This window comes from Excalfactoria chinensis, chromosome 5, assembly GCF_039878825.1.
Source record: "Excalfactoria chinensis isolate bCotChi1 chromosome 5, bCotChi1.hap2, whole genome shotgun sequence".
NCBI classification, from domain to species: domain Eukaryota; kingdom Metazoa; phylum Chordata; class Aves; order Galliformes; family Phasianidae; genus Excalfactoria; species Excalfactoria chinensis.
In genome coordinates this window covers 23,045,946-23,069,805 of record NC_092829.1, presented here as the reverse complement: position 1 = coordinate 23,069,805, position 23,860 = coordinate 23,045,946, and the positions used below count along the sequence as shown (strand labels likewise).

Below are 23,860 nucleotides of genomic sequence, written 5' to 3'. Positions count from 1 at the left end.
ACGAAGTTTGCATTGGAAATTTATCAGCTCTTCTCCATCAAGGAAAATAGTTTTTTCAGTACCTGCCTATTAGCAATCACGTACGTATTATGAAATTGAGTTCTGGGGAAGGTAGCCTGCCTTCTGTCTCTTCTGTATTTTTTCACAATGCATCATGATAAAGTTAAAACTTTCTGGCCTCAAAGTGGCATAAAATATGAGATGTCTATAATAGAGATATATGGAAAGAAAAATAGACTAAATAGAAATGTAAATCTTTATGAACTTTAGTATCAGAGTTGCCTGTATGTATGTTTTGTTTTAGCTGCAAGTGCCCTCTGTGTTTTCCACAGAACGTAGTGCCCACCATGTGCTCTTACTGTAGATTGCTAAATTGATGACTAATTAATATATACCTCAGAAATGTGAGAATGTTTTCTTAAACTGTTTCTGGTTCAGGGTTGGATTTTCTGTTGAAATAGAACTGCAAATGCCTGATGTGGAGAATGAAAAAGATGTGTTCAGTTTCCCTTCTGTGTTCTGATATGCTCAGATTTTATCAATAATATTGTTTTCCTGTAAAAATATCTGCCTCAGAGAAAATCTGCTGTGTAGCTGTCAGGATTACACCTCTCAGAATATGCCTGTGATGATTCCGTTAAATTGATAAAAACAGAACACTCTGCTATGTAGAAGGATTGCTGAAAATAATATTCCCAGACCCTTTCATGTGTAACAGCACTTGTACGGCAGCACAGTTTATTGTGCTATAAATTCCATCACTGATTTTAGCCATTTCAAATTGATTCTGCAGTAACTGTAAGTAATGAACCTTACAGACAGAGCCAAGGAAGAAAAAAAAAAAAAAACAAGCCAATAAACTTGTGGCTGTAGGAATACAAATTGTTGAGTTCATTTAGCCTCTGTTTTTATCAGATCATGCAGCCAATACCACACAAAGCCAGAAAATACATCCAACACTATATACAGTGTTGTAGCCATGGCTCGCTTTAAATTTAGCTGCTAAACCAGACACTCAATTATACAAAGCACATTTCTGTACAAAGTGTCCTGTGAATTTCACCTAAGATTTATAGAAGGTTCTTGACATAAGTGGATGACAAAAGAGGAGAACTGTTAATAGAAGTGACTTACACAGGATAATGAGCCAAATCCTGAGCTGTTTTACATGGCCAGGCAATACTAGGCATCGCTGAATTTTACTGAGCTACTAGTAGCTCACCAAGTCAAAATATCTAAATGCTTCCAGTGTTTAAAAATGTTTGTAGCCTATTTTCCTTTCTTTTCGGAAAAGTTCTATCAGGTTTAAAAAGAATCATGTTGGTTGTTTTGTTTTTTTTGTTGTTGTTGTTGTTCTGTTTTGTTTTGGTTTTTGTTTTTTTCCTAAAGGTATCTAAATATCCCATAGATTTTGATGAGGTAATTTATGCTCTTGCAAAATAATTTCCATAGGATGATTCAAAAATACGTAGTCTATCAAAAATACTCTTCTGTGGCATTTGGCATTATTTTTGTAGATTCCTATTACATTTCATAGGAACCCATAACTGCTTTGTTAAATGCTGTATAGACTTCTCATAATCTTATCAGTGGACACCAAGGCCTTGTAAATACTTCTTTTGCAAACGGATCATGGACACAGTCCCACTAAATCACTGGACCGGTCATGTGATTGAAGCATATATGAAAGTACATAGGTTACTCTGAAAGTAATTCCTCCCATTTATTTCCATGGAAACTACAACAGGTCCAAAGAGAACCATATCATTATTTGATAAAGCAAATTCTCAGCTACAAAGCATTATTTTTTAACAGTCACCACAATTAGATGTTCGTTTTTGCCAGCAACAAAAAATAGCCTGCCTGCTGCACTCATAAAAATGTTCACTAGAAGAGGTAAACCACTGTTTCACAGCTGCTATGATGGCATCATTGCCAGGAAAAGGTTACCCACACAGTCTGTCTTTCATTGGCCTGAACAGATGGAAGTAAGAAGTCGCCAAATACAAACTATATGGTGGGTAGAACAGTCCAGCCATGTGATCCACAATCTTCAAACTGGTATGGGAGCTGACATTAATGTGTTGCAAGAGAAAAATTGTATAATTCATGTCCCTACTCTGAAGGTTCAAGCCTTCATCTTGGTCAGCATTGCGATATAGGAGTCAGAGTTTGTCTGGATTCCAGGAAGTCCGGAAGGATCAGCTCTTTCCAGTCTCAAAAGACAATGCACATTGCTTTACCCACTGAGAGCTACATCTTGAACTTTTCTTCAGCGGGGAATTCACATTCGACTACTCCATGGACTGCCATTTTGACTCCAACTTGCAGCAGTGACACCACATCTTGTCACTGGTAATGATGTGATCTGGTAAGCTGTCACCTTCAGCCTCATATTGATTCAAAAGGTTCTGACAAATGTGCTTACTGTTTTCTTTCTGCTTCTGTGTGGGTATTTGTGGGACCCACCTGGTGCCAACTTTGCAATATTCCAGCATTGCCATCATCATTTCTAATGCAGTGAAGCTGATATTCAGCTCCATATGTGTTTCCCTGGTTGGAATCCACTGGTTCATGTGGACAAGGAGATTGAGATCCTTGTTTTGTGGTGTGACTGCTGTGCATGGCTGTCTGGAACATTGCTTGTCTTTCATGTCACTTTTGCCACTGATAAAATGTACTGCCTGCTGTCTCACTGTGCTCACATCCACTGTTTGGTCTTCCTAAATAGTCAGCAAGTATCAGTGAATGTCAGTGGGTACCATTTTTTTCTGCATGGAGAATTCAGTTCCACACCTTTGCTTCATCTTTGCTTCCATGTCAGATTGCCCCTCTGCTACCATCTGTCACATGGCAACAAAATGTAACACAATATTGGTGGGAAGATTGAGCTTCTACTGCCATGTCAACATCTGCCTCTGAGATTGTGGACCAACATAATAAAATAGGAGGCATTGCTTTCAGAGCCCTTGCGTGTGTATATTCTACCCTTAGTTGTTACCCAAAGAACTTCAGATTTTTAACTTAGAGTCTGAAAAGACTGGAGTTTTTTTCTACATAGTTTTCTCAGCATTAGAGGATAGAGAATAAAGGCCATGTTTTATTCTCTGTGCAAGGATAAATAAATGTCTGAGCTGGATTCCTACAAGCCCTGCAGCGCTTCTATGCATCACAGCTTGCACACTTGTGTATCTTAAGGCCTGCACTGAGTGTTGAATTCATTCTCTGTCTTCTTTTACTTAACTGTGCAGATTTATCTGAACCTCTGTGTTGACAGTGAGAGATAGATAGAAAATCCTCATTTTTGAGAACAAAATGCTTGGGTTCATTCCTGTCTTATATAGACCACAAATAAACAGATTGTCTAAGATGCATTCCTTGCCTGTCTATATAAAAAAAAATCTACTTTGTCAATTTATCCAGTTCATAGCAGCAGCCAGAGAGAGAAAAAGAGAAGGAAAAAATAAATAAAAAAGTAAAAATGTAAAAAATTTTAGTCATTCCATTAAACACCAAATATAGTGAAATTTATAATAAAATAGTGATAGTTGGCAATATTGTTTTTCTTCTCTGTGCTGGTTTCTGTTGCAATGAGAAATGTAGTGAATGAGTCTGAAGTCTTGTGGATAGTCACTGGTAACCAAGAGCAAAGAAAACTTGCTCATTATCTCTATTTCCCCTCTGAATAAACATTTCAGCCATGGTAAATGAGTGTGACATGGAGGGCAAATATGAGTGGCACTCATTCCAGATGAGAATCACTTGACATCTGAGCAACCTGAAGATTTTTGTGAAGGTACAAATTCTTTGACCACTGGGTGATGGGGCAGGCACACTGTTTACTTCAATAGGATATTATATGCATCATATTCCTAAATGAATGACTTCCAGCCTTGAAGGGAGTGAGTTCTGAGTATTCAAATTGTCTTTCTTTTGTTCAGGACTGAAATTAGTGAAAGGCAGAACTGCCCTAATTTTTTTCTTTAAATTTTATTAAATTACATAGAAAAACTTAGTAAAATACAAAGAAAGGTTTTGTGTGGATTGATAGATGGCATGCAGCACCCTTACTGAATCTCATTTATAAATGTGATTGACGTGGAGGTAATTTCTTGGTAACCTGATGTTCAAAGAAAAGTTTTCTAGATGGTGGGTAAGTGAAAGAAAATTAATCTCTGCATGTGAAATTTGCCAACTTTTGAATTAATTACATAACAATTAATAAATGTTAAGCAAACAACAAAGGAAAAAAAAGAAAAAACAGTGAATTAAAAATTACTGAATTGATTCCAGGTGCAGATAAACCAAGAGACTGCTGTAATTCTTCAGTGTAGCTTCAAGAACATGAATCTCATCTCATCAGTTCTTGCTCTCCATTTATCCACATCTGGCATTTAAAACAATTCTGTTCTATTATGATTTTTACTAGTAAATTGCTGTCTATAATCTAGCTTGCTACATTGAATGGCTTATAGAAACAAATCATATATAGTAGTCCATTTGTAGCTGTCGAGGAGAAGGTCAGAGCTTTGCAAAGATCATCCATCTCTAAGTAGAATAAAAGTTTTCTTTCTTAAGAAGAAAATAACATACTGTGTTTGAATGAACTTCAGCTAATAATGATGGTATAGTTCCTTGACATACCAGTAAAAAAAAAAAAAATCCTCCTCTCCACAAAATTAACTTGATTTCAATTTGCAAATCTGTTGCAAAATTGGAGTGATTTGACAGTACGTAACTGAAATATGAAGCTCTCATCACTGAGTATTTCTCTACAAATTTGATTTGATTGAAAGTATGTATTTATATTTTTACGTTCTTCAAATGTTTCAGGAGGGGCTTAGGAAGGTGCTGCAGGCCATCAATATCAGTATTTTATTGCATTTGATAGAATTGTGTAAAATAAGTTAGTATACTCACATTTTATAGAGACAAACTAGGGATCTGAGAAGTATAATGTTTTGCAGAAAGTCCTGCAGGAAATTTGTTTCCGCAAGGATGTCTCTTATTATACACATTCTTTTCACATACATTATTTTATTGTGCTTAGTGTGAATGCCTTCCTTGCATCTTCCTTAAGTGACACTTTCCTTGCAATTTTGCACAAGGAGTCTCATAACCTGCAACGCTTTTTACTGAAAATAAAATAAGAACAGAATTGGTAGCCATAGAACTAAATACAGTATGTCAAAGAAAAGTCAAAGCCTTTTACACAGCTTTCCCAGGGAACTAGCAAACATATCTATGGGAGCTTTCCATTTGTTTCACTGTAGCTGGATTTCTGATCTCTGAAATTCTCAAAGAAATTAAACTATCAGCAGAAAGGGAGGATCCTCTTGGGATTAGTAAGTGCTATTTAAGAGGTCACTTGTTGGTTTTTTTTTACAAAGACTGCTTTTCCTGTGGCCTTTGCTTTATTTCATGGTCTTAAATTAAATGAAAATCAAGTAGACCAGGAAAGTTACATTGCTTATTGTACTGTAAGAATGTGAGTGTAATGAGAACAGTAGCACAAGAACTTCATGATTCTGTAAGAAGGGGTCATTAAAAAAAGCAGATAAAATTCAGTTGAGGTAAATGTAAAGTAATACACTTGGAAAAAAACAATCCTGACTGTATATGTAGAATGATGGGCTCTGAACTAACAGTTACTTCTCGGAAGAGCTGTAATATGTGGTCTGTGAAAGGAATAGCCCAGTGCTCAGTAGCAGTCAGAAAGTAAACAATGCTAGGAATAGAAACCAAAAAAGAAAATGTTGCTATTCCACTGTACAAATCAATGTTGTGCCTTTATCTTTAATACTTGTCCACTTATTACCCTACCCTATCTCAAACTGAAGATAATATAACAGCAAAACAGTGACAACATTGATCACTGTGGCAAAACAGCCAAAATACACCTAGGAGATTCTGCTTGGAAGAAAGATTACTAAGGAGGCAGATGGCAGAAACATCAGTGTAAAGGGAAGGTGAATAGGGTATAATTTTTTTGCAGTCTTTCAATATTTGAGGTGGGGAACAAAATTAAAGTAGTAAATAGCAAATTTCAAGCAAGCAAAAGGAGGTACTTACTAAGTCCATGGTTCAACAGTTATACTTATTGCCACAGGGCACTTTGGATGCCAAAACAAACACATGCCTTTAGTTCAAGAACTCCTGGGAGAATATATAAGTGAAATGTCATTTATATGCTTGCCTAGCTTGATAGTCTCCTTTTGTCAGACATCATTGGCCATTCCAGAAGAGGATGCTGACCTGTGGCTTGACCTGATACAAGTGCTCAAACAGTTTTGCAGTTGCTTCTCTAGAAGGGCTCTGATGATGTGACCTTGTGTTCCCTTACTACCAGGTTCTGTAAGGACAATTCAGGACTTGGGGCTTGAAGACTGAATGGCATTCAAGACCATATGAGATCTCTTTTAAAACCTGTTCAAATATAATGCTAAACACATCCAGAGAACTGCTGAAGTTAGATGTTGGCAGATGTGCCAGAGAACTTGTGTATCCCATTTTGTATTCACTCTTGTTCACTGTGTGGATGCAGAGATTAACTGGCCCCCTGTAGCAGCTTTTCTGAGACATGCAGTTGTATATTTGGAAGAAAATCACCTCATATACTTTGCTATATGTTTTCTTCTGAATTGGAAATACAGAGCTGAGTCGTATATATGTCACTGATGGTGAGAGGGAGCACATTCATAATTAGGCAATATTAATCTTTTTTGCCAATCTCCATCTTTGGTTTTGTCACAGTTATGCCATTTTACAGGAAAGATCTTCCAGTAACACTTGTGTGTTTGTACACAGCAAGTGGGAAGAATGCCATGCTAGGAGAAAACAGGAAAATCAACAAAATAATTGCTTGTCTGTGTAAGAGCCTGTACCAGCACCATTATGACAAGCAGATAGAAATAAAGGTGCTACATCTGAAGAATATTTATTATTGGTTATATTTAGTGCAACAAGACTTGGTTGCCCTAACATACAGGATTTAGGCTAACTTTTAAAAAAAAACCTTCCAGTCTCTCTATTGCAAAATGATATAGCCAGTTTTCCACCCCTACATATAGTGATAAACTGTGTTGGAACTGACACTGCAGATGTCCTTTCTCAGGTTCATTTTTTATTTCTAACTGGATCACCAGCAGTCTGGAAAAGCAAGCTCTGGGAGAGTTCGCTCATGGGCAGGGTTGACAATTCCTTTATTAGAACCAGCACACTTCAATAACTAAATGCTTTCAACTTTCTTTAAATGGTATTAAGGAAAAAATATCCTGAAGGCATTATTTTTAAGGGGGACTTCAAACATTCTGTGAGAAGAAAAAGAAATGCAACACACTTGAACGCCAAGGGACTTGCAGTGTAAAATCTGTTAAAGTGGAGCTATCTTTTGAGTTTCAGGGTTAAATAATTGCTAACCATAAATGAGGGATACAGTCTACCGAAATTTCTAAGGCATTCTGGATTTCTAGCTTAGACCAGCAGCTGCCAGATCCTATAATAGATCTGTTAGAAATAAGTTAGTTACATTACCTAGATTTTAAATTAACCATTTTATGTATTCCTCTGAATTCAACCTACAGAATCCATTACAACATTTGCTAGGAGAAAATCCTGGGTTTTTAATCATTTTTATTCTATAGATCTAATAGACCAATAACTCAATATTAGAAATTTAGAGTTTATATTTAAAAGCAGCTGTGAAGCAAGCAGACATGCAAGAGAAAATCAGATCATCTTGAATCCTTCTGCAAATGATCTGTTCTGGAGGTTGTATAAAAGAGATTCTTTTTCCAGCTCAAACCTATCTTTTCTAAATAGATCTCAACCTGATCTCATTTAATGCTTTGATGCCTGGTTTCTTAGTCATTATATTTGCGGTATTACATATCAAAAGGACTCTTGAGAAATTCCCTGGAATTGATAATTCTTATTTCTTATGTATAGCTACTCTATATTCACTCTGAGGACAGCAGGATTGTATGCTAAACCACAAATAGTAAAAAATGGATCTCTTTGTATATAGGTTTGTATTAAATTGAGATACTTTATTTTTTTCCCCTTTTGTTGCTACACACAGGTTCCTAGTGTCAGTTTGTATTTGGCTGTTTGAGCATATTAAAGTTCTGCTAGTGCTTATGATGTTCTTGCCAAGAGCGCTCTTGCAGCAATCTGCACTAGACCAGTCTTTGTGCCAATTACTTCAAAAAGTGCACTGTTATAAAACCAATTTTTATGGCTATTTTTCAGGTTGCAGTGTGGTGATTTCATTCATTTTCTTCTTTTTCAATTTCTTAAGTTGATCTTCTTCAAATGCTCATAAATTTTGGGTTATGAAGAAAATGCATTGTTGATATACCTAGTTGTTGGTAAGATCCTTAAAAAAAAAAAAGGAGTTCAAAGGTATTAAAATAAAACCTGGGATGTTGAATTACCAATTACCGCATATATTTAAATTATACTGTTTTATATTAGAATACTTGGAGTTGCTGCTGAGGAGGCTGACTATGAAAAAGGATTTGCAGTTATATTTGAAAAAAATACAATACATAATAATATAATAACAGCAGTGTTTGTTTCGCTAATTCTATGAAGCTAATTTCTTGAATGTTGGCTCCACATCACCTCTTATTTAGTGAAAAATAGGTGATCTGTTCCAATGAGTAAAAAAATCACAACACAGGAAATGAAGAAATAGTAACATATTTTACGACAAAAAATATGGTTTTGAATGGAGGGTTTTAATCTCACAATTTTTATTATTGTGATGAATTTCAGTGCAAGACTGAACCTCAGAGTGCTGATACAAGAGTCATGGTGATAATGATACGTATGTGTCTATATATAGTACAGAACATTGCACTGTGCTGTACTAAATAATTATTCCTAAGGTTATTCTAAATGATAAAATGTAGGTACTGTTCTGTAATAGAACAAAAAGTCATCCATACATTAAGGGTATGATAATGTTGATCTAATGCTACCCAAAATGCAGGTATGTTTTTTATTACTTATTCTTGAGCAAACTTTGCTCTTGTCTATTTCCCAGATTGTTACAGCTTGATGACCTTGTACCTGTTGTACACTCTTGAAGTTACCTTTTACTTTCTTTTTGTAATGGCAGTTTTATGCATTGTTTCTCATATAACAGTCTTCCATTACTTCCACAATATGGTTGCAGTTTATCAGTGAGCTCCGTATGATAGATTTAAGGTTGACAATTTCAGGTTCTTGTTTTGACTTTCCTCTTTTGGAGAGTAAGGAAGTGTTCCTCATCACCTTCATTGTGGTTTATTACCTAGTGAGAAACAAATGGGAGGTAAGAGCTTGTGTATCCTGAGAGGGAGAGTTGGAATTAGGCAACCCAAGAGGTTTTTGTATGTGTGATCAAAAGACTGGCTTTTATGCAGAAGACTAACTGTTCCTTGTGGTGTACCTGAATGAAAGTGACTCTGCCTATTGTGCTTGCTACTGGCGTCAGTAGTTCTTATATGCAGTAAATAATACTCTCCTTGGATTCTTTTTGGTATTGAGAATGAGCTATGAAATGAGCTTGCCAAGACATGATGCTTCACATGATGCCTGTCTTAAAGTATGCAGTGAGTTTGAGGCCTGTTAAGGATACATTTTTAAACCCCTTAGGATTAGGCTAAATTCTCTTTCTGACTGTTCTAAGCAGTGAAATAGTTTTTGAATCTTATTATTTGGAGGGAGTGATGTCTGGGGAGAGTAGAAAAGCCAAGAGTTTATCCAGAAAGTAGTACTGACTATTTAACAATAAAATACATCCTGAGACCAAATATGCTGTTTAAATGTAAATGTCATTTCCATTTTCAAACTGTCTTTTGCAGGTGTATTTGAAGGGATTTAAAACGTACTTGCAGGTGGTAAAGAGGCTATTGACCTCGAAACTTGTATGTGTTGGGAATAATGTTTGCCCTCCTTGAAATCAGACTTGCGTTCTTTGAAAGGGTGCTCAAGACCACAACTCTTAACAGTGGTTCAGGTAGCATTCAGTGCAAAACTGAATTAAGATTTAGTGCATTTTACTTTCAAAGGTGTTCCTCAGGATTCGTAGATTATTTACCGGTCTCTTTTTCTTAGCCACCATGGTTCAGAATGGCTGACTGATGACTGGTTTCCTTTGTTCTGGTGCAAATCTGATACAGTAGGACAAGGTTTATGTATATAAGCAATATCTTTCATTAGATGAACCACTATTGTCATATGTTCAAATTTAGTAGGTCTGAGAATGGAATATGCAAGTATTACTGGAACTGCAAACACTGCAGAAGGAGAAGACAACACTGATGGAAAAAGATGACAATACTGAAGTTTAGGTTGATAGGCATGGTTGTACTTTGATGTCAGAAAATGAGACTTTTTGGGATATCACTGAACTGCAGAAAAAACAGTAGACTGTTTTCTTTAAAAAGCTCAAAGAAAAGCCTGTTTCTAGATGTCTGGTCATAGTTTAGAAATCACTTGAAACCATTGAGGCATCCTTTATATTGTTGAGTGTTAAAAAACATCTCTATAATGTTACAAGCAAGTTTAGAGATAGGTGTCCACATGTCTGTGAGTAAATGAGCAAAAAATGCTTCCAAATATATGGCTACAACTTCTAAGATTCAGCCAATTTTAGCTGTTGAAATTAAGTGTATTTTAAAGATTTAGGTGTTAGTTTTGGAGAGATAAAATAACACCTTTGAAAGACCAGAGTAAATATATAAATTCTTAATATTCACAGTTCTTTTTTTTGTGGGGAAAAATGTATCTGTGAGATTTTCATAAGACAGTTGCATAAAAATCCAGGCACACAATCTGAATTAGGATGTTTTCATACATGACTGTCTTGTCAAAATTTGGGTTTAAGCTATAATTTTGAGGTTTCAAATTTTATGTCTCCTTAAGAGAAATGAGGTGGAGGGGGAAATTTTTCCAGAGCTGTCATTTCAGTTCCATAATAAATTGGCATCATGATTCACACAGAGAACAAAAGAAACAGTTTAGAAATTTATTTCTAATGGAAGTTTAACTTTTGAAGAACACAGAGATATCTGAAAGGTAAAATTCACAGAATTTTTATTCTTCCAGGTTTTTATTGCCTCTGGTAATACATGTCCTTACTCTTACATCACATGTATGTGAAAAAAATAGATGTAATATTTAAAGATGCCTTTTGACAAAGAAAATATTTCCATCTCTAGAGGTGAGACTTAGCTTTAAAGGATGATGAGCGGTTTCCAGATGTGTTTTTCAAGTACTGGGCTTTCCTTTCCTTAAGTCTTGACAGAGGAAAGGTTTTATCGAGGTCTTTGTGATGTTCTTGTTTATAATGAGAAGACAGTAGAGCACATCTAAGTGCTTATTTCTAACAGATGACTAAAGAGAGCATATGGCAGGGAAAAGAAATATATATTTGTCCAAGCAAAGTGGCTTGTTAACACTCCCACACTCACCATAAATTGTGTATACATGTACATATAATATTTTGCAAATCCCTTTTCTAATCAGCTAAAAATAAAAGCCAAATAATGATTTTTTTTCTCTGATACTAAACTGTCAGGCAAAGTTGATTTAGACTTTTTTTAACAAAGCAATTAAGCAGTATAGAAGATTTTTATAGCATTTGTTTTGCTTCAGTCTTTCATTTTACAGCAGAGTATGTGTTCCATTTATTTCACAAGGTTAACAGTTTTATTGTTGCAGAATGGTATTTAGTTCCCCAATGTTATCCAAGTACAAATATTATACTAATTTCAGAGTGCCCTATTCATTTAGGAGATACACAGAGAAATGATGGAGAAATATGAGTAGCTCTTGACATAAAAAGTTTCTAATGATCCCTTTGGTCAAGAATATAGCATTCACCCAGCTTTTCTATAAAGGAGAAAACACAGTATCACTACCTAACTGACATCTAAACGTGACAATCTTCTTATATAGTATTACTAGGGAAGAAAAAAAAAAAAAAAAAGAAAAAAAAAAGCACAGAAGATCTTTTGATCTTTTGTTATGTTTGTCAGAATATTCCTATCAAATTTTTGTTGAATTTACATCTGCATCCAAGTATTGGCCTTCATATAGCAGTTTATTCTTGCAATTTAACTTCATTAAAGTCATTATACTGATTTAGAGTATGATAGACTACTGCTTTGGGATAGAATTATAAAGAGATTAATTTTAGCTACTGGCGATAATTGACCCCATAATTCCTATCACCCCTAATCTCAATTCAAATAAACCAGTGTTAAAAGTGGCAATACTCACAATGTAGACAAGGTCATGACAACTAGAATTGTTTTTTACTACCAATTAGATTCCCCACTTGGTGAGTTTGACTAATGTCATAGAAAGGGGTTTCAGGCATAGAATTAGGGTTTTTTGAGACACACAAGCACTAGACCTGGTGAGCATTTTGTTGTAGGTTTCCCGGTGTACAGAATTAGAATGCAATTGAATGCTGATCCATAAAGTTTGAATTCACAAGAAGATTTAGAACCTGTCTTGATCCATGAAAAAGCTAGAAACAAACAGTAATTTGAATCTGGAAGCAAACTTTCTTGAAGCTCAATGATGGTAAAATGTGTTGTATCTAGCATGTTTGTAATCATCTCTTGTTTATAATACTACATTTGATGTGTACTTCAGAGGAGGAACCAAAACAAAAGAGAGAGTTTTAATTGAAAAGATACTTGTTCAAAATCAAATTATGTTGATATTTAGCTGCAAATGATGTAGAGACTTCAAAAAATACAAGGAAAAGATAAATGGATTTTAAATATGATATATCTTAAATTTTCCCCTAAGTAATAGTGCCAACTTCAAACATATTAGCATAACAGTTTTCAGAGAAAACAACAGAACAACAATACTTTTGCATAGCACGTTCAGCATAAGATTATTTTTCACGTTATTACTAGTTATCCATCAGCGTTTTTCCAAGTATTTACAGATTTGTGTTTCTGGAATAAGCTGAAACTGTGTGATAAAATAAGACAGATAATGATAAGCATATGTATATGCAAGCCTAGCTAGAAGGAGCAAAATACACCGTTTCTGCCCCTCCTGTGAAGTTAATCCTATTTCTTTTAGTCATTTCTTCATTAGTTAATGAGGTCTAGGGGAAAAAAATAATAGTCAAAATTTAAAAAAAAAAAAAAAAAGTATTTGAAATGGTGTTTTTGCATCCTTGCCTTTAAGTGCTTCTACAAGTATTCATAGAATAGCTTGCTCTTGGAAGGTACATTAAGTGTGAGTTCAGGCAATAATTACTTTTAATAAGAGTGGTCAGAAATCTGCAATTGAAATGGACAAACAAAACAAATAAGCGCTTTCCTTATTCTGATTCACCTTACTGGCTGAAAAGTTAAATGGCAAATAAAGGAGAAATTTTACTGATCAAGTTTGGGGTAGGGAGGGGTGGGTAGAACAGAAACACTTGAAGGCTTAGATTATAGCTGTGCTAGCATTAATTAGATTTGAATTTAGAGTACTGTGTGGTTTGCAGTCTTACTTTTGAGCTTCTCTTTCACTTAACTATCAGTCTCATCGGAGGTAAGCAAAGGTCTTGGCTGCTATCTTTGTGAGATGTGTTCTGTACCCACAGTTCCAGCTTGTTATATTTCATTCAATGTTCTTAGACTCACTCTCTAGGAGTACAACTAGATCTCCTGAGCATCAGCTGTTATTGTCTTGAGAATAGGGAGAGAAACCACCAGCCCTTAGAGTTCTCGATACACACACAGTGCATTAAGCAAAGGCATTATATTTCTACCAATTCATTAAAAGCTTACAATGGGTGCATTAAAAGCTTGCAATGGATGCATGAGTAAATTGATCGATTGTAGACTGTTCCTTCTCAAATTGCCAACAACAAGTAAGTAAATCAAGGCTAGGAGCAGTGTCTCCATGCTGTAGGTGTCTAGCAATTAAATTAAAACCATTATGGAAAAGTTTCAAAAACTAGTGATCTCATATTCAGTTTCAAAATGTTAGGAAATTAATGCTCCTTTTCTAATTTCATTATTTCAATTTTCTTCTCTCCTCTCTTTTATTGGTTTCCTACAGGTTTCTTCTGTTATTATTATTCTCTCTTTCTGTAGCAACCACTACGATAAAAATCAATAGCACAAGAGTTCTGAGTTTTTATTTGATGAATGTGAAACATTTGCCTGTTATTCTCTTGTCTTCTTTGTGTGTGTGTGTGTGTGTGTTATTGGGGTTTTTTTTGTTGTTGTTTGTTTTGTTTTTGTTTTGTCGTGAGGACATATTGACAGTCAGTAAGCTTAAGACTAATACTGGCAGTTAATTATTACAATTTCTGGCTGTGGTTGGTGTTCTACAGGGTATAGTAATTATATCCTTTAAAGGAAACTGATGTTGTGGTCACATCCAGAATTCACTGGAGTTTCTTTTACTGTTTTTGTTTTTCAGGTGATTCATATAACAGGCCGCTTACGTCTGAGAGTGTCACTGTCTCACGGACGGACAGTACCCAGCCAAATCATGGGACTTGTTGTCGTTGCTCATGCTTTGCCACCTCCTACAATTAATGAAGTCAGGATTGACTGCCACATGTTTGTCACTCGTGTGAACATGGACCTCAATATCATTTACTGTGAAAATAGGTACAGATTTTAGCTCCTTTTTTAATTGTTTTACTTCCATATATTCTTTGATCCATTTGCTTGGTAAGAAGTTTTGAAATTTGTGATTCCTGCAATGTCACTGTGGTGTTGTTTGAGAGCACTGGATTCACACTCATTGTCGACATCTCTGTTACTGTTGCATTCTTACAGTATAAACTAAATACTATGTTTTGAAGGAATTGTTCCTGAAATAGGGGAAGACAGACCAGAAAAGCTTCCTTTAAGCTTCCCTTGCTTTTTGCAATCTCCCACTGTTCCTTTCAGAGGGAAGATTCAGGGCTGCTTGTATGATTTACTTACATGGCTGTCCTTATATGCTCCCATCTCCACAAGTCCTACATTCTTTAAAGTTTCCTGGTTTTGAACGAATTTGTAGGTTACAACACGTTGTGCTTAGTGTTTAATGGAACAGAAGCACAGATGGCCTAGATAGTAGGCTAGGAGAGTCAGGATCTGTTGCAGATAAGAGATGGGAAAACTGTAGGTTAAAATTATTTAAGGGTGTATTGGAAAAGGCAGCACTGAAATGGGAAGAGGTGATGAGGAGTTGGTGGGACTGGGGACCATTTTTAAGCAGTAAGGAAGTTTGAGTTCTGTTGATGGAAATCTGAGAGAAAAGCCACAAAACTTTGTCAGGAAAACCTGTCATCAAAAAGTAGAACAAGCAAAATGACTCAAGCAAGCTTTTCATGTGACTGCAGAAATTGCGTGTTATAAATTATAAGTTCAAGCTCTCTGTTATAAGCAATAATGGAACATCTCTGTTCAGAATAGTACATCAACATAAACACTTTCTTGAATCAGGGCCTTACACAATTTACAATAATTATGAATTTCAATTATGAGTTTATCTTTGCTGTCATGTTGCTAAACTGCCACAATAATAATAGTAAAAATATTACTTGGCTATTAAAGAGAACATTTCATCTAAACTTCCAAAGTATTTTCTAAAGGAAAAAGTATTATTCTTGTTTTTAAGTTTGGAGAAATTGAACCATAGTAGGTGGTTTGCAAAAGGTCACACAGGAAGTTGACAACAGTATAAAAATTTACCCTGGCTTTTTACCCATTGGCTACCCAATGAGTTTCTAGATTCTGTATAGTCTGGCAGCTAGTCAAAGTGCTCTGGGGTTTAGCAGTAGAATCTAGAAGAAAACTTTAGCCTTAGTATGTGATTTGACTGTGACCTACACTGTGGTAATGGAAAGCAGCTACCTCTGCAGAGCTCATCAATGGCCTCTGTGAAATGAATTTCTGGTATCTGTCCAGTTCCTAATTAACAGATTTCCTTTTAATGAAATCACATGCACTTACTGTTACCTTTGCTGGCAACCTCAGTGGGAAAAAAAAAAAAAAAAGCCAGAAATGAAATGGATGTGGAAAATGAACTATTCCATCAGGTCAAGTATGATATAAATTTTTGGACTGCATTAGAAAGATTTACAGCTTCTCAGCTTTCCATTTGGCATTTTTAAGAACCATTTCATTCATTGTGTGTGTTTGTGTTTAATTAAACAGTTTTTTCAAACTTCCCATGTATTTTCATGTAGTAATAAAACCTTAAAATTCCTTGAGAAAGGAATCACTGAAAACTCTAAACTGCATCACACATGGAATGCTGTTTGGTAATCACAAAGAAAGAACTGATAACATGGTAAACTCTGGGAAGCTAGCTGACTTATGCAAGAAAACATTGAGTATAATAACATTTTTCATTATAAAAAGGTAAAGGCAATGTCATAAAATTGCTTTTCCCTGTCCATGATGGATTTCTTGTACGGTAGGGTGAAATGCATATGATGATACTTGAATTTATGTTGCAATAGTTACATTTTTAAGCCTCACTGACAGTGTTAAGAAATTATAAAAGGAATTTCAAATAGTAGAAACTCTTTTGCCAGGACTGAGAGGTGAAGACAGTGGGGTTTCCACTGCTGAAAAATAGTGTTAGATTGGCAGGACTTAAATTTCATAGCAGGTACAAAGTAGGATAAGACTATTAAAGCTGGAGGAATGGAAAGGGCAAAATAAGGCAAGGAAGTAACTGAACAGCTGATATGAAGCTGTCAGATGAATTATCTGGGCATGTGCCAAGGCCATTCTCTGACTCGAGGAAGTTGGATCTCTCTTCTGGGGCTATAGAAAAGGAGTTTAAGTATCCTTTCCTGAATATATGGGCTTGACTCCTGGCATTTGGGGGCAGCAGGGAAATTCTTTGTGGTGTAACAGTAAAGCAAGTGCAATGCTGATGAAAACAGAGAAAAAAAGATCCTTGCTGGGGAAGCCATAAGCATTATTTATGGAGCAATGGGGAGTTACTAGCAGCAGCAGGGAGAATGGAGCATGCACCATGCTACTTAACCAAAATAAGTGCTCACAGTGGACCATTGGATCAGCAGGGGCAAGATAATAGTACTTCTAGTTTTCCAAGTGGTTGCCTGATTGCAGTAGTGGGGAGTGAGAGTAACATAAGTCTTTGGGTGCATCTTGTTACTTTATTCTGAATCAAGATATCTGCATCAGAATCCTGCAGTCAGTGTAGAAACTAGTCAACAACTGTTGATGTCCCTTCAAAACAAGATCACTTAGTACACTGGCTCTTTCTAAAAATTAGTATTTTATTCTGTGATTGTTGAATGGTGGTATAAAATTTTGGTGCCTAAAATTCAGTATGTCAGTCCACACCTGCTTTCCAAATGTGAGATTCATATCATCTAAACTTCACCATTTAGTGTAAAATAGTCTAGAATTTATTTCTTAGTCATTGGAGTGAGAAAGGCACCTTCAGAGGACAAGCCATCTTGGACTATGATAAAAGAACTACAAGCAAAATAAAGAGACTGCTGATAGAAGACAGTATAAATTTGTGTTTTCAGTATCAACTCACCATATATCCCAAATATAAGGGGTTTGGCCTGTTGGTCATGACAGTGATTGCTGATAGTTCCTTTAGATGTGCAAAAAGAGACTTGGTTACAGAGATTCAAGTGCAAGTATCTGCACATTTTTGTCCTAATTCAGCAAAGCACTTATATCTATCTTTAAATTTCAGTTACATTAATAGTCCTGTAATTCAGTGGACTTCCTATCTGTTTACAGGTAAACCTGTGCTTATGTTTTAAAGGATGGGGCCTACCTATTCAGCAGAACTGAGTTCCTACTGATCTATCTGTTGCTTTAGCATTTTGTTGGGCTGGGAGCTATAAGATCTAGTGCTCTAAAATATAACATTTCTTCTTTTTCTCTATGTTTTGATTTGTTTTGCATCTTAGGTACTTTTGAAATGAGTGACCTACTTGATATAATTTCTTTTCCTTCTGGTTTTGGTGTCATTGTTTCCCACTGATTATCACATACATCTCTAGATTCTTTCTGTTTCTTCTTCCACTTTTTTTTCATCTGAAGAAAAATATCCTATATCCTTTTCTTGTCTGTTTTGAAGAGCTGCTTCTTACTATTTTCCTTGAATTTAAAAGACTGAATTTGCTTCTATGGATGCCTTACTTTGATCATTTTTAAGTGTAAAGACTTTACAGAAACACACTGCTGCACAGAAGCAAAATACACCTGAGACAGATTTACCAGAGGGGAGTGCAGAATGACAGTCCTCCCTGTGAACTGTAGCACCCATAGTCTGGCTGCATCACAGGGCTGTGATTGTGACACTTTCTCCCCTTTCACAGCACAACTGCTCCTATACTTCTAGCTGGCCATATGTGTGCTGTTAAATAACACAAATGTTCAAGCTGTCATATCCTTCTTTCCCTAAGGCCTCTGGAACAATCATATGAGGACCAAGAGTGACAGAACTTCCATCTGTCAAGAGACTGTCCTTTTTTATGTACTGGACTTCTCCCTGATCTTGAAGCAGAGCCATCTCCTAAGAGAAACACAATATTATTAGACCATAGAGAGAACAAAATATGCCATTGTATAGAGTATATAGCTGAGATGAGGAGAGGCTTGAATGTTTGTTCCTGTTCTATGTACTATTTACACACTTGGTTTTGTATAAAAAATAATATACAGTCCAAAGGACAGGAAACTTTTAATGCCGGACTCCATTTGCTTTGATGAGCTATCTTGTCACTGCTCAGAGATCCTAGATCCTTTGCTTGCTGGCTGCTAATTCATTCCCACTACCACCATTCCAGACTTCTTTATCTGATGAACATTGTCATCTCCAAGTAGGTAGAAGAGTTACATTTCAACTGTAGTTTGTGATGAACAGTAGATAGGTATCCCTACATGGGTATCCCACATCTGGCCAAATGCTGTAATACTAAGCAGTCTTTTGACTTCAACATGCTCTGTCATGCAAGTGGGACAAGACTGTTGTGTTTTATGCTAAACTTGATCTGACAGCCTGACAAATCTGAGTCCATCCATTTCACCTGTGATAGTTTTGAAGAGGTTTAATAGGGACAATGAAGCCAATTAGTGCTTCTGTCACACCATCTAATACTTCATTCCTCTTCCTCCTCCAGCCTTCCCTGTCGGTGCACTCTCAGATAGTTTTGCCACTAAGTGTCCCAGGGTTCATACTCACTACCTCTGCCCCTTGGACCTGCGTGGTCCAGTTTCTGTTTGTTCTCCTCGCTGGCCTGTACTCTAGATTGCAATTCTGTTGTTTCGGCTGTCGGGTTCTATCAAGACATTTGATGTTTCTTACAACTCTCTTAAATGGACGCCTATTATGGCTTACAACTACAAAGTGGGCTTAAACCCAAACATTATAACATGCTTTAAATCCTAAGGATTATTCAATTTCTAGGAAACAAGCTTACTTTTAAATTCTGGCATGTGCAAGACATTTTCCAAATATTTTATTTTCTCTTTTTCATTTAAGGGCATTGTCATCTTGGTACTCAATGACAGAAGTTTGCACACGCTCACAGACACAAAGGTCTGAAGAATAGATTTTAAAGTCTCTGTGTGCAATAAACAACAAAGTCCCAGTTGAAAGGGCCCAGAGTGAAAGCTGAGCTCCCAAATGAATTAGACTAAAAAAGATAACACCCTGAGGCATCTGTATGTCTCAGCATTTAAATTATATTACTTGAAATATCAGTTTGGACTTGGTGCCAAGAGATGGTTGAAGATCTTTTTCATGAATATACCCAATAGAAGACCAATCTGTTGAAATGAAATGTGTCTCTAATCATTTGTTATAAACATAACATAGTTTTTGCTTTATTATGTAATTTTGAATCATCTTGGACCTTTAGTGAGGATTTTGGATTGTTGCAAAAGCTTTACAATTTCATGAAATTATCCAGTCTTGGTGTTATACCACAGGAAGAACAGAGAATAAAAAACTTTTTCATTTACTTACTTAATGGATAATATGATTGCAGGGTTTTTTTAAAACTGATTTCTCTTTTTGTTTTTAAGATTTCCTCTTGTTAGTGCAGTTATGTTCTGTTTGAATTTACAGAAGACACCTCATGATGTTATTATAGTGGTGAAAAAGTTATTTTGCAGATTTCACTTTCTTAGCCACTTTACAATTATTGTGTTCTTTTCCTTCTTTAATTATAAAAAAATTTCTTTTTTTTTTTTTTTTTTTAGGATTAGTGATTACATGGATTTGACCCCTGTAGATATTGTAGGAAAGAGATGTTATCATTTTATTCACGCTGAAGATGTGGAAGGCATCAGGCATAGTCACTTGGACTGTAAGTACCTCCATTTTTTGTAAAAATAATCTGGTATAACATCATATTTTTCCTGAACCATTGTTTATATTTCCTGGCTGGAAGCCTTTGTCTTGCAGCTGTTTTATTGTGTTTTTTTTTAATCACAGAATTTCATAGAGGGTAGCTTGAATTTAAGTTTTTGTATCAGTTATTTTCAAGTCTTTCTATAGGTAAGTAGCATAGTTCACATATGTGGGAATAAAAAATCATATTTGTGTTACTAGAGTTCCCAACAGCTGTTCATATACGTGTTCTGTGAATTATTTTACACCCTCTAAGAAGTATTGCTTACGTGAGAGGCCCCTTCCCTACACAGAAAATAAACTCCTCTTGTTTTTTGTTTGAGTCATAGCATGGAGGTCATAAACCAGCATATTTTGGATTTCACCAGGTTGTACAGTACAGAACTGAGCTACATCTCCACCAGTGTTTAAACCACCCAGCGTATTTACATTTAAATAGCCACAATCCCTGTAGCATCTAAGTCCCTGTTATTTCCACACAGGTTGTATCTGATGATCAGGATGAGAGAAACAGAACTGCAGAAATGTTTCAAGAGATGAACATTACCAGAGAGCATGTGTCTGTGTATGGGGGAAGGGAGGTTCAGTTTGATTCCTTGTAATTAAACTCTTTATGTTCCTCTTATTAAAAGCCATAGGGCCTAATTCTATTCTTGTTGAGATCTGTTGACTTCAGTGATGGTGCTTCTGTTTTACCCTGTTATGAAAAGAGACTTAAGCACATAATCTCTAGTTTATCTGTGCCTGCAGATAATTCTTTGGAAGTTTCAGTGACTGACTGCATTTATGATTGACATGTGTGTTTTTCTAATTTAAAAGGCCATCTGAAAGCTGCTTCTCACACATTTGAATAGCTCTGCTTCTCCAACATCTTTATAATGTAGAATTCAGAAAATCCATGCACCTTGTCCTGTTAGTATTTACTACTGAAAAGGTAGCAACTTAAATCCAAATGCTTTTATTATGTTCTTAGAAAACTATACAATATGATAGAAGACAGTATCCCTTTGCTTGATCTGCAAAGAGAGATAGAAAAATAACTTCAACTGAAAAGTAAGCAAAAAAAGGACCACTTCTAGAATAATATATGGCAGCCAACACTAGTTCTACGAGCTTTTAAATAGTCCCTCAGATTACTTGCAGGCAAGGTGCATTTAGCATATGAAGGTCAGGTTAGATACAATTCATGGACTATCTGTAATGAAAAACAAATGGCCATTCTGCATCATTTACATTTGGATGTTTTAATGTCCACAAGGATATGGCAGTTGATAAAAATGAAGGAACAAACTGAGAAACTTACTGGGTTCTCTTGAAACTGGAAGTCAGAAAATGACAAGTTGCTTTTCCACTGAATTATGTGACCAAGGAAATAAAAGATATTTATGATTCAGACTTAACATACCACCTGGCAGAGATGAACATCCCATTTGAAAAAGACCTTAATCTTCTGAATGACCACTTCTCTCTGAAATAGAATATGCTTTATAAAACATTCATCTTCAGAAAACTTAGAGACTTCTTATTCATACAGTGTTAAGTGCAGCATGGTCTAGTGTATGAGCACTGGGCTAGGACACAGGAGACCCCAGTGACTGCTTCACATTGCTGTAGGTGTTTCTGCTCTCACTGTATGTCTGACTTCAGCAGTGTTCCAAAGTTGCTGTGTAACTACAGCATAATTATTCATTCTAGGCTCAATATTTTCAGTAGGTGAGGCCAGTTAGTTAGGTCTTTTATATACACGTGTTCTCTTGACATATAGGAGTGGGATGATCATGAAATCATTCAGGCCAGAAGGTTGTCTGGAACACCATCTGAATCAAAATAGATTCAAAGCAAATTTTTTAGGTCTTTGGCTAGCTGGTCCTGAAAACCTTCAAGGACAGGTATGACACAACTATCCCTTAATAAGGGCTTAGTTATCATCACAGTGATTTTTTTTCATCTGTCTAGTTAGAATTTCCCTGTTTTGATTGTGCAGCTCATCTTAGCAGTAGCCTCCCTGCAGGAGCCGCCTGTTTTTCAGATCAAGCAAGACGAGTGCTCCAGCTCCTAACATCTTGACTGCCCTCTGTTGAGCTCACTGACATTTGTCACTATTTTGCTTGTACTGAAGAGCCTGAATTTGGTTGTTATTTTCCATCTGCAGTCTAAAAAGGTTGAGTAAAGGGAAATAATGACTTTCTGTGATCTCCTGGTTATTTCCTTTTGTACAGCCCATAAAGCTCACTGCTAGTTTGTGCCTAGCCTGTTGTCCACCAGGACCACCAGGTCCAGCCAGTCAGTTCACAGCCTGTAGCATTACAGGGAGTCTGTCCATCCCAGGTGCAGGACTTTGCATTTGTCTTTTTGTGTTGTTCAGAATCATTCTCTGGATGAACAATCTTGAAGTTTAAATTAGATTTGGGAATAGCTCGGTAAGTATACTTGCCCATTATAACCGTTGCAAAGGCTGAAGTGGTGCCCAAAGAGATGTTTGATTTTTCTAGCATTTGGAAAAGTATTTTGCAGAAATGCCAAGGGAAAGAAATAATAAAACTCCAAAATACTTCATAGCAAGTTTTCCATCACAGACAATCAAGTTTAAACCAAACTAGAAAGATAAAATCCTTGTTTCAGTTTAAAAATAAAAATAAATTTAAATAAGGAGAATAAGAATCTGCAAACACTGGCTGTAGAAGGTAAGAGACAGCAGAACTGTAGTTCCCCTAAGTAGACAAAGCAGGAGGCTTATCAGTCCTACGCAGAATGCAATTGCTTGCTAGATATGGATAAAAAGCAGTGTTCTACAATGTTTTAAAGAGGAGCTGGAAACTGAAGTATCAGAAGGCTCTATGAAAAAGTAAATGCAGGACTTGAGAAAGCATCAGTCTGAAAAGGATGTGTTTGGAGGATGACTACAGAGGACATATAAAAATCTGATAACTTTTTAAAGGAAAGAAAATAGTTTTAAAGATTAAAACAAGAATCCCCAGTTGCAGTGGTAGATCTAAGGTGTATGGGAAACTGTTAATCACAGCTTGAACCTCTGATTAAACCATCTGAGGCAAGTGTCCGTCAGCTGTGCTCCCAGAAGGGGTGGAGCTTGACTCCACCCCTCCTAGATTTCATTTAAGGGCTGTCCACCACTAAGACAGCATCTCTTTCTGGAGATTGCTCCTTTGTGGAGTTCTGGTGGCAAGCCTCAACGTTTTCCATCTTGAATGAAGGCCTCAGACTTGGTGAGTTTTTCCCATATATCCTCTGGCTATCTATTTACAACTATTCTTGTATTATTCCAACTGTTCTTGCATTACTCTAACTATGTGTAGTTATAATAGTTATTCTTGCATTATTCCAACTGTACATAAGGGTAAAATGAAACACAAATAAAACTGTTACTCTTGCCTATTCATTAACAAAATATTGGGGGGGTGGGGAGGGGGGAAGAAAAAAAGGACAAAATAAGATGCGTATACGCTGCCTTCTTACCCAGGTTATT

The 23,860-nt window shown here is 36.1% G+C and overlaps 1 protein-coding gene across 7 annotated transcripts in view; it reads left to right on the top strand.

Annotated features, from left to right (window-relative positions):
* Window positions 1-23,860, top strand: part of NPAS3 (neuronal PAS domain protein 3) — a 583,321-nt gene that overhangs the window by 536,292 nt on the left and 23,169 nt on the right. For all 7 annotated transcript variants that reach the window (XM_072338280.1, XM_072338278.1, XM_072338279.1 and 4 more), the window contains 2 exons: window positions 14,440-14,633; window positions 20,226-20,332. In XM_072338280.1, the coding sequence (XP_072194381.1) occupies window positions 14,440-14,633; window positions 20,226-20,332 (301 nt within the window). The remainder of the gene's footprint in view (window positions 1-14,439; window positions 14,634-20,225; window positions 20,333-23,860) is intronic.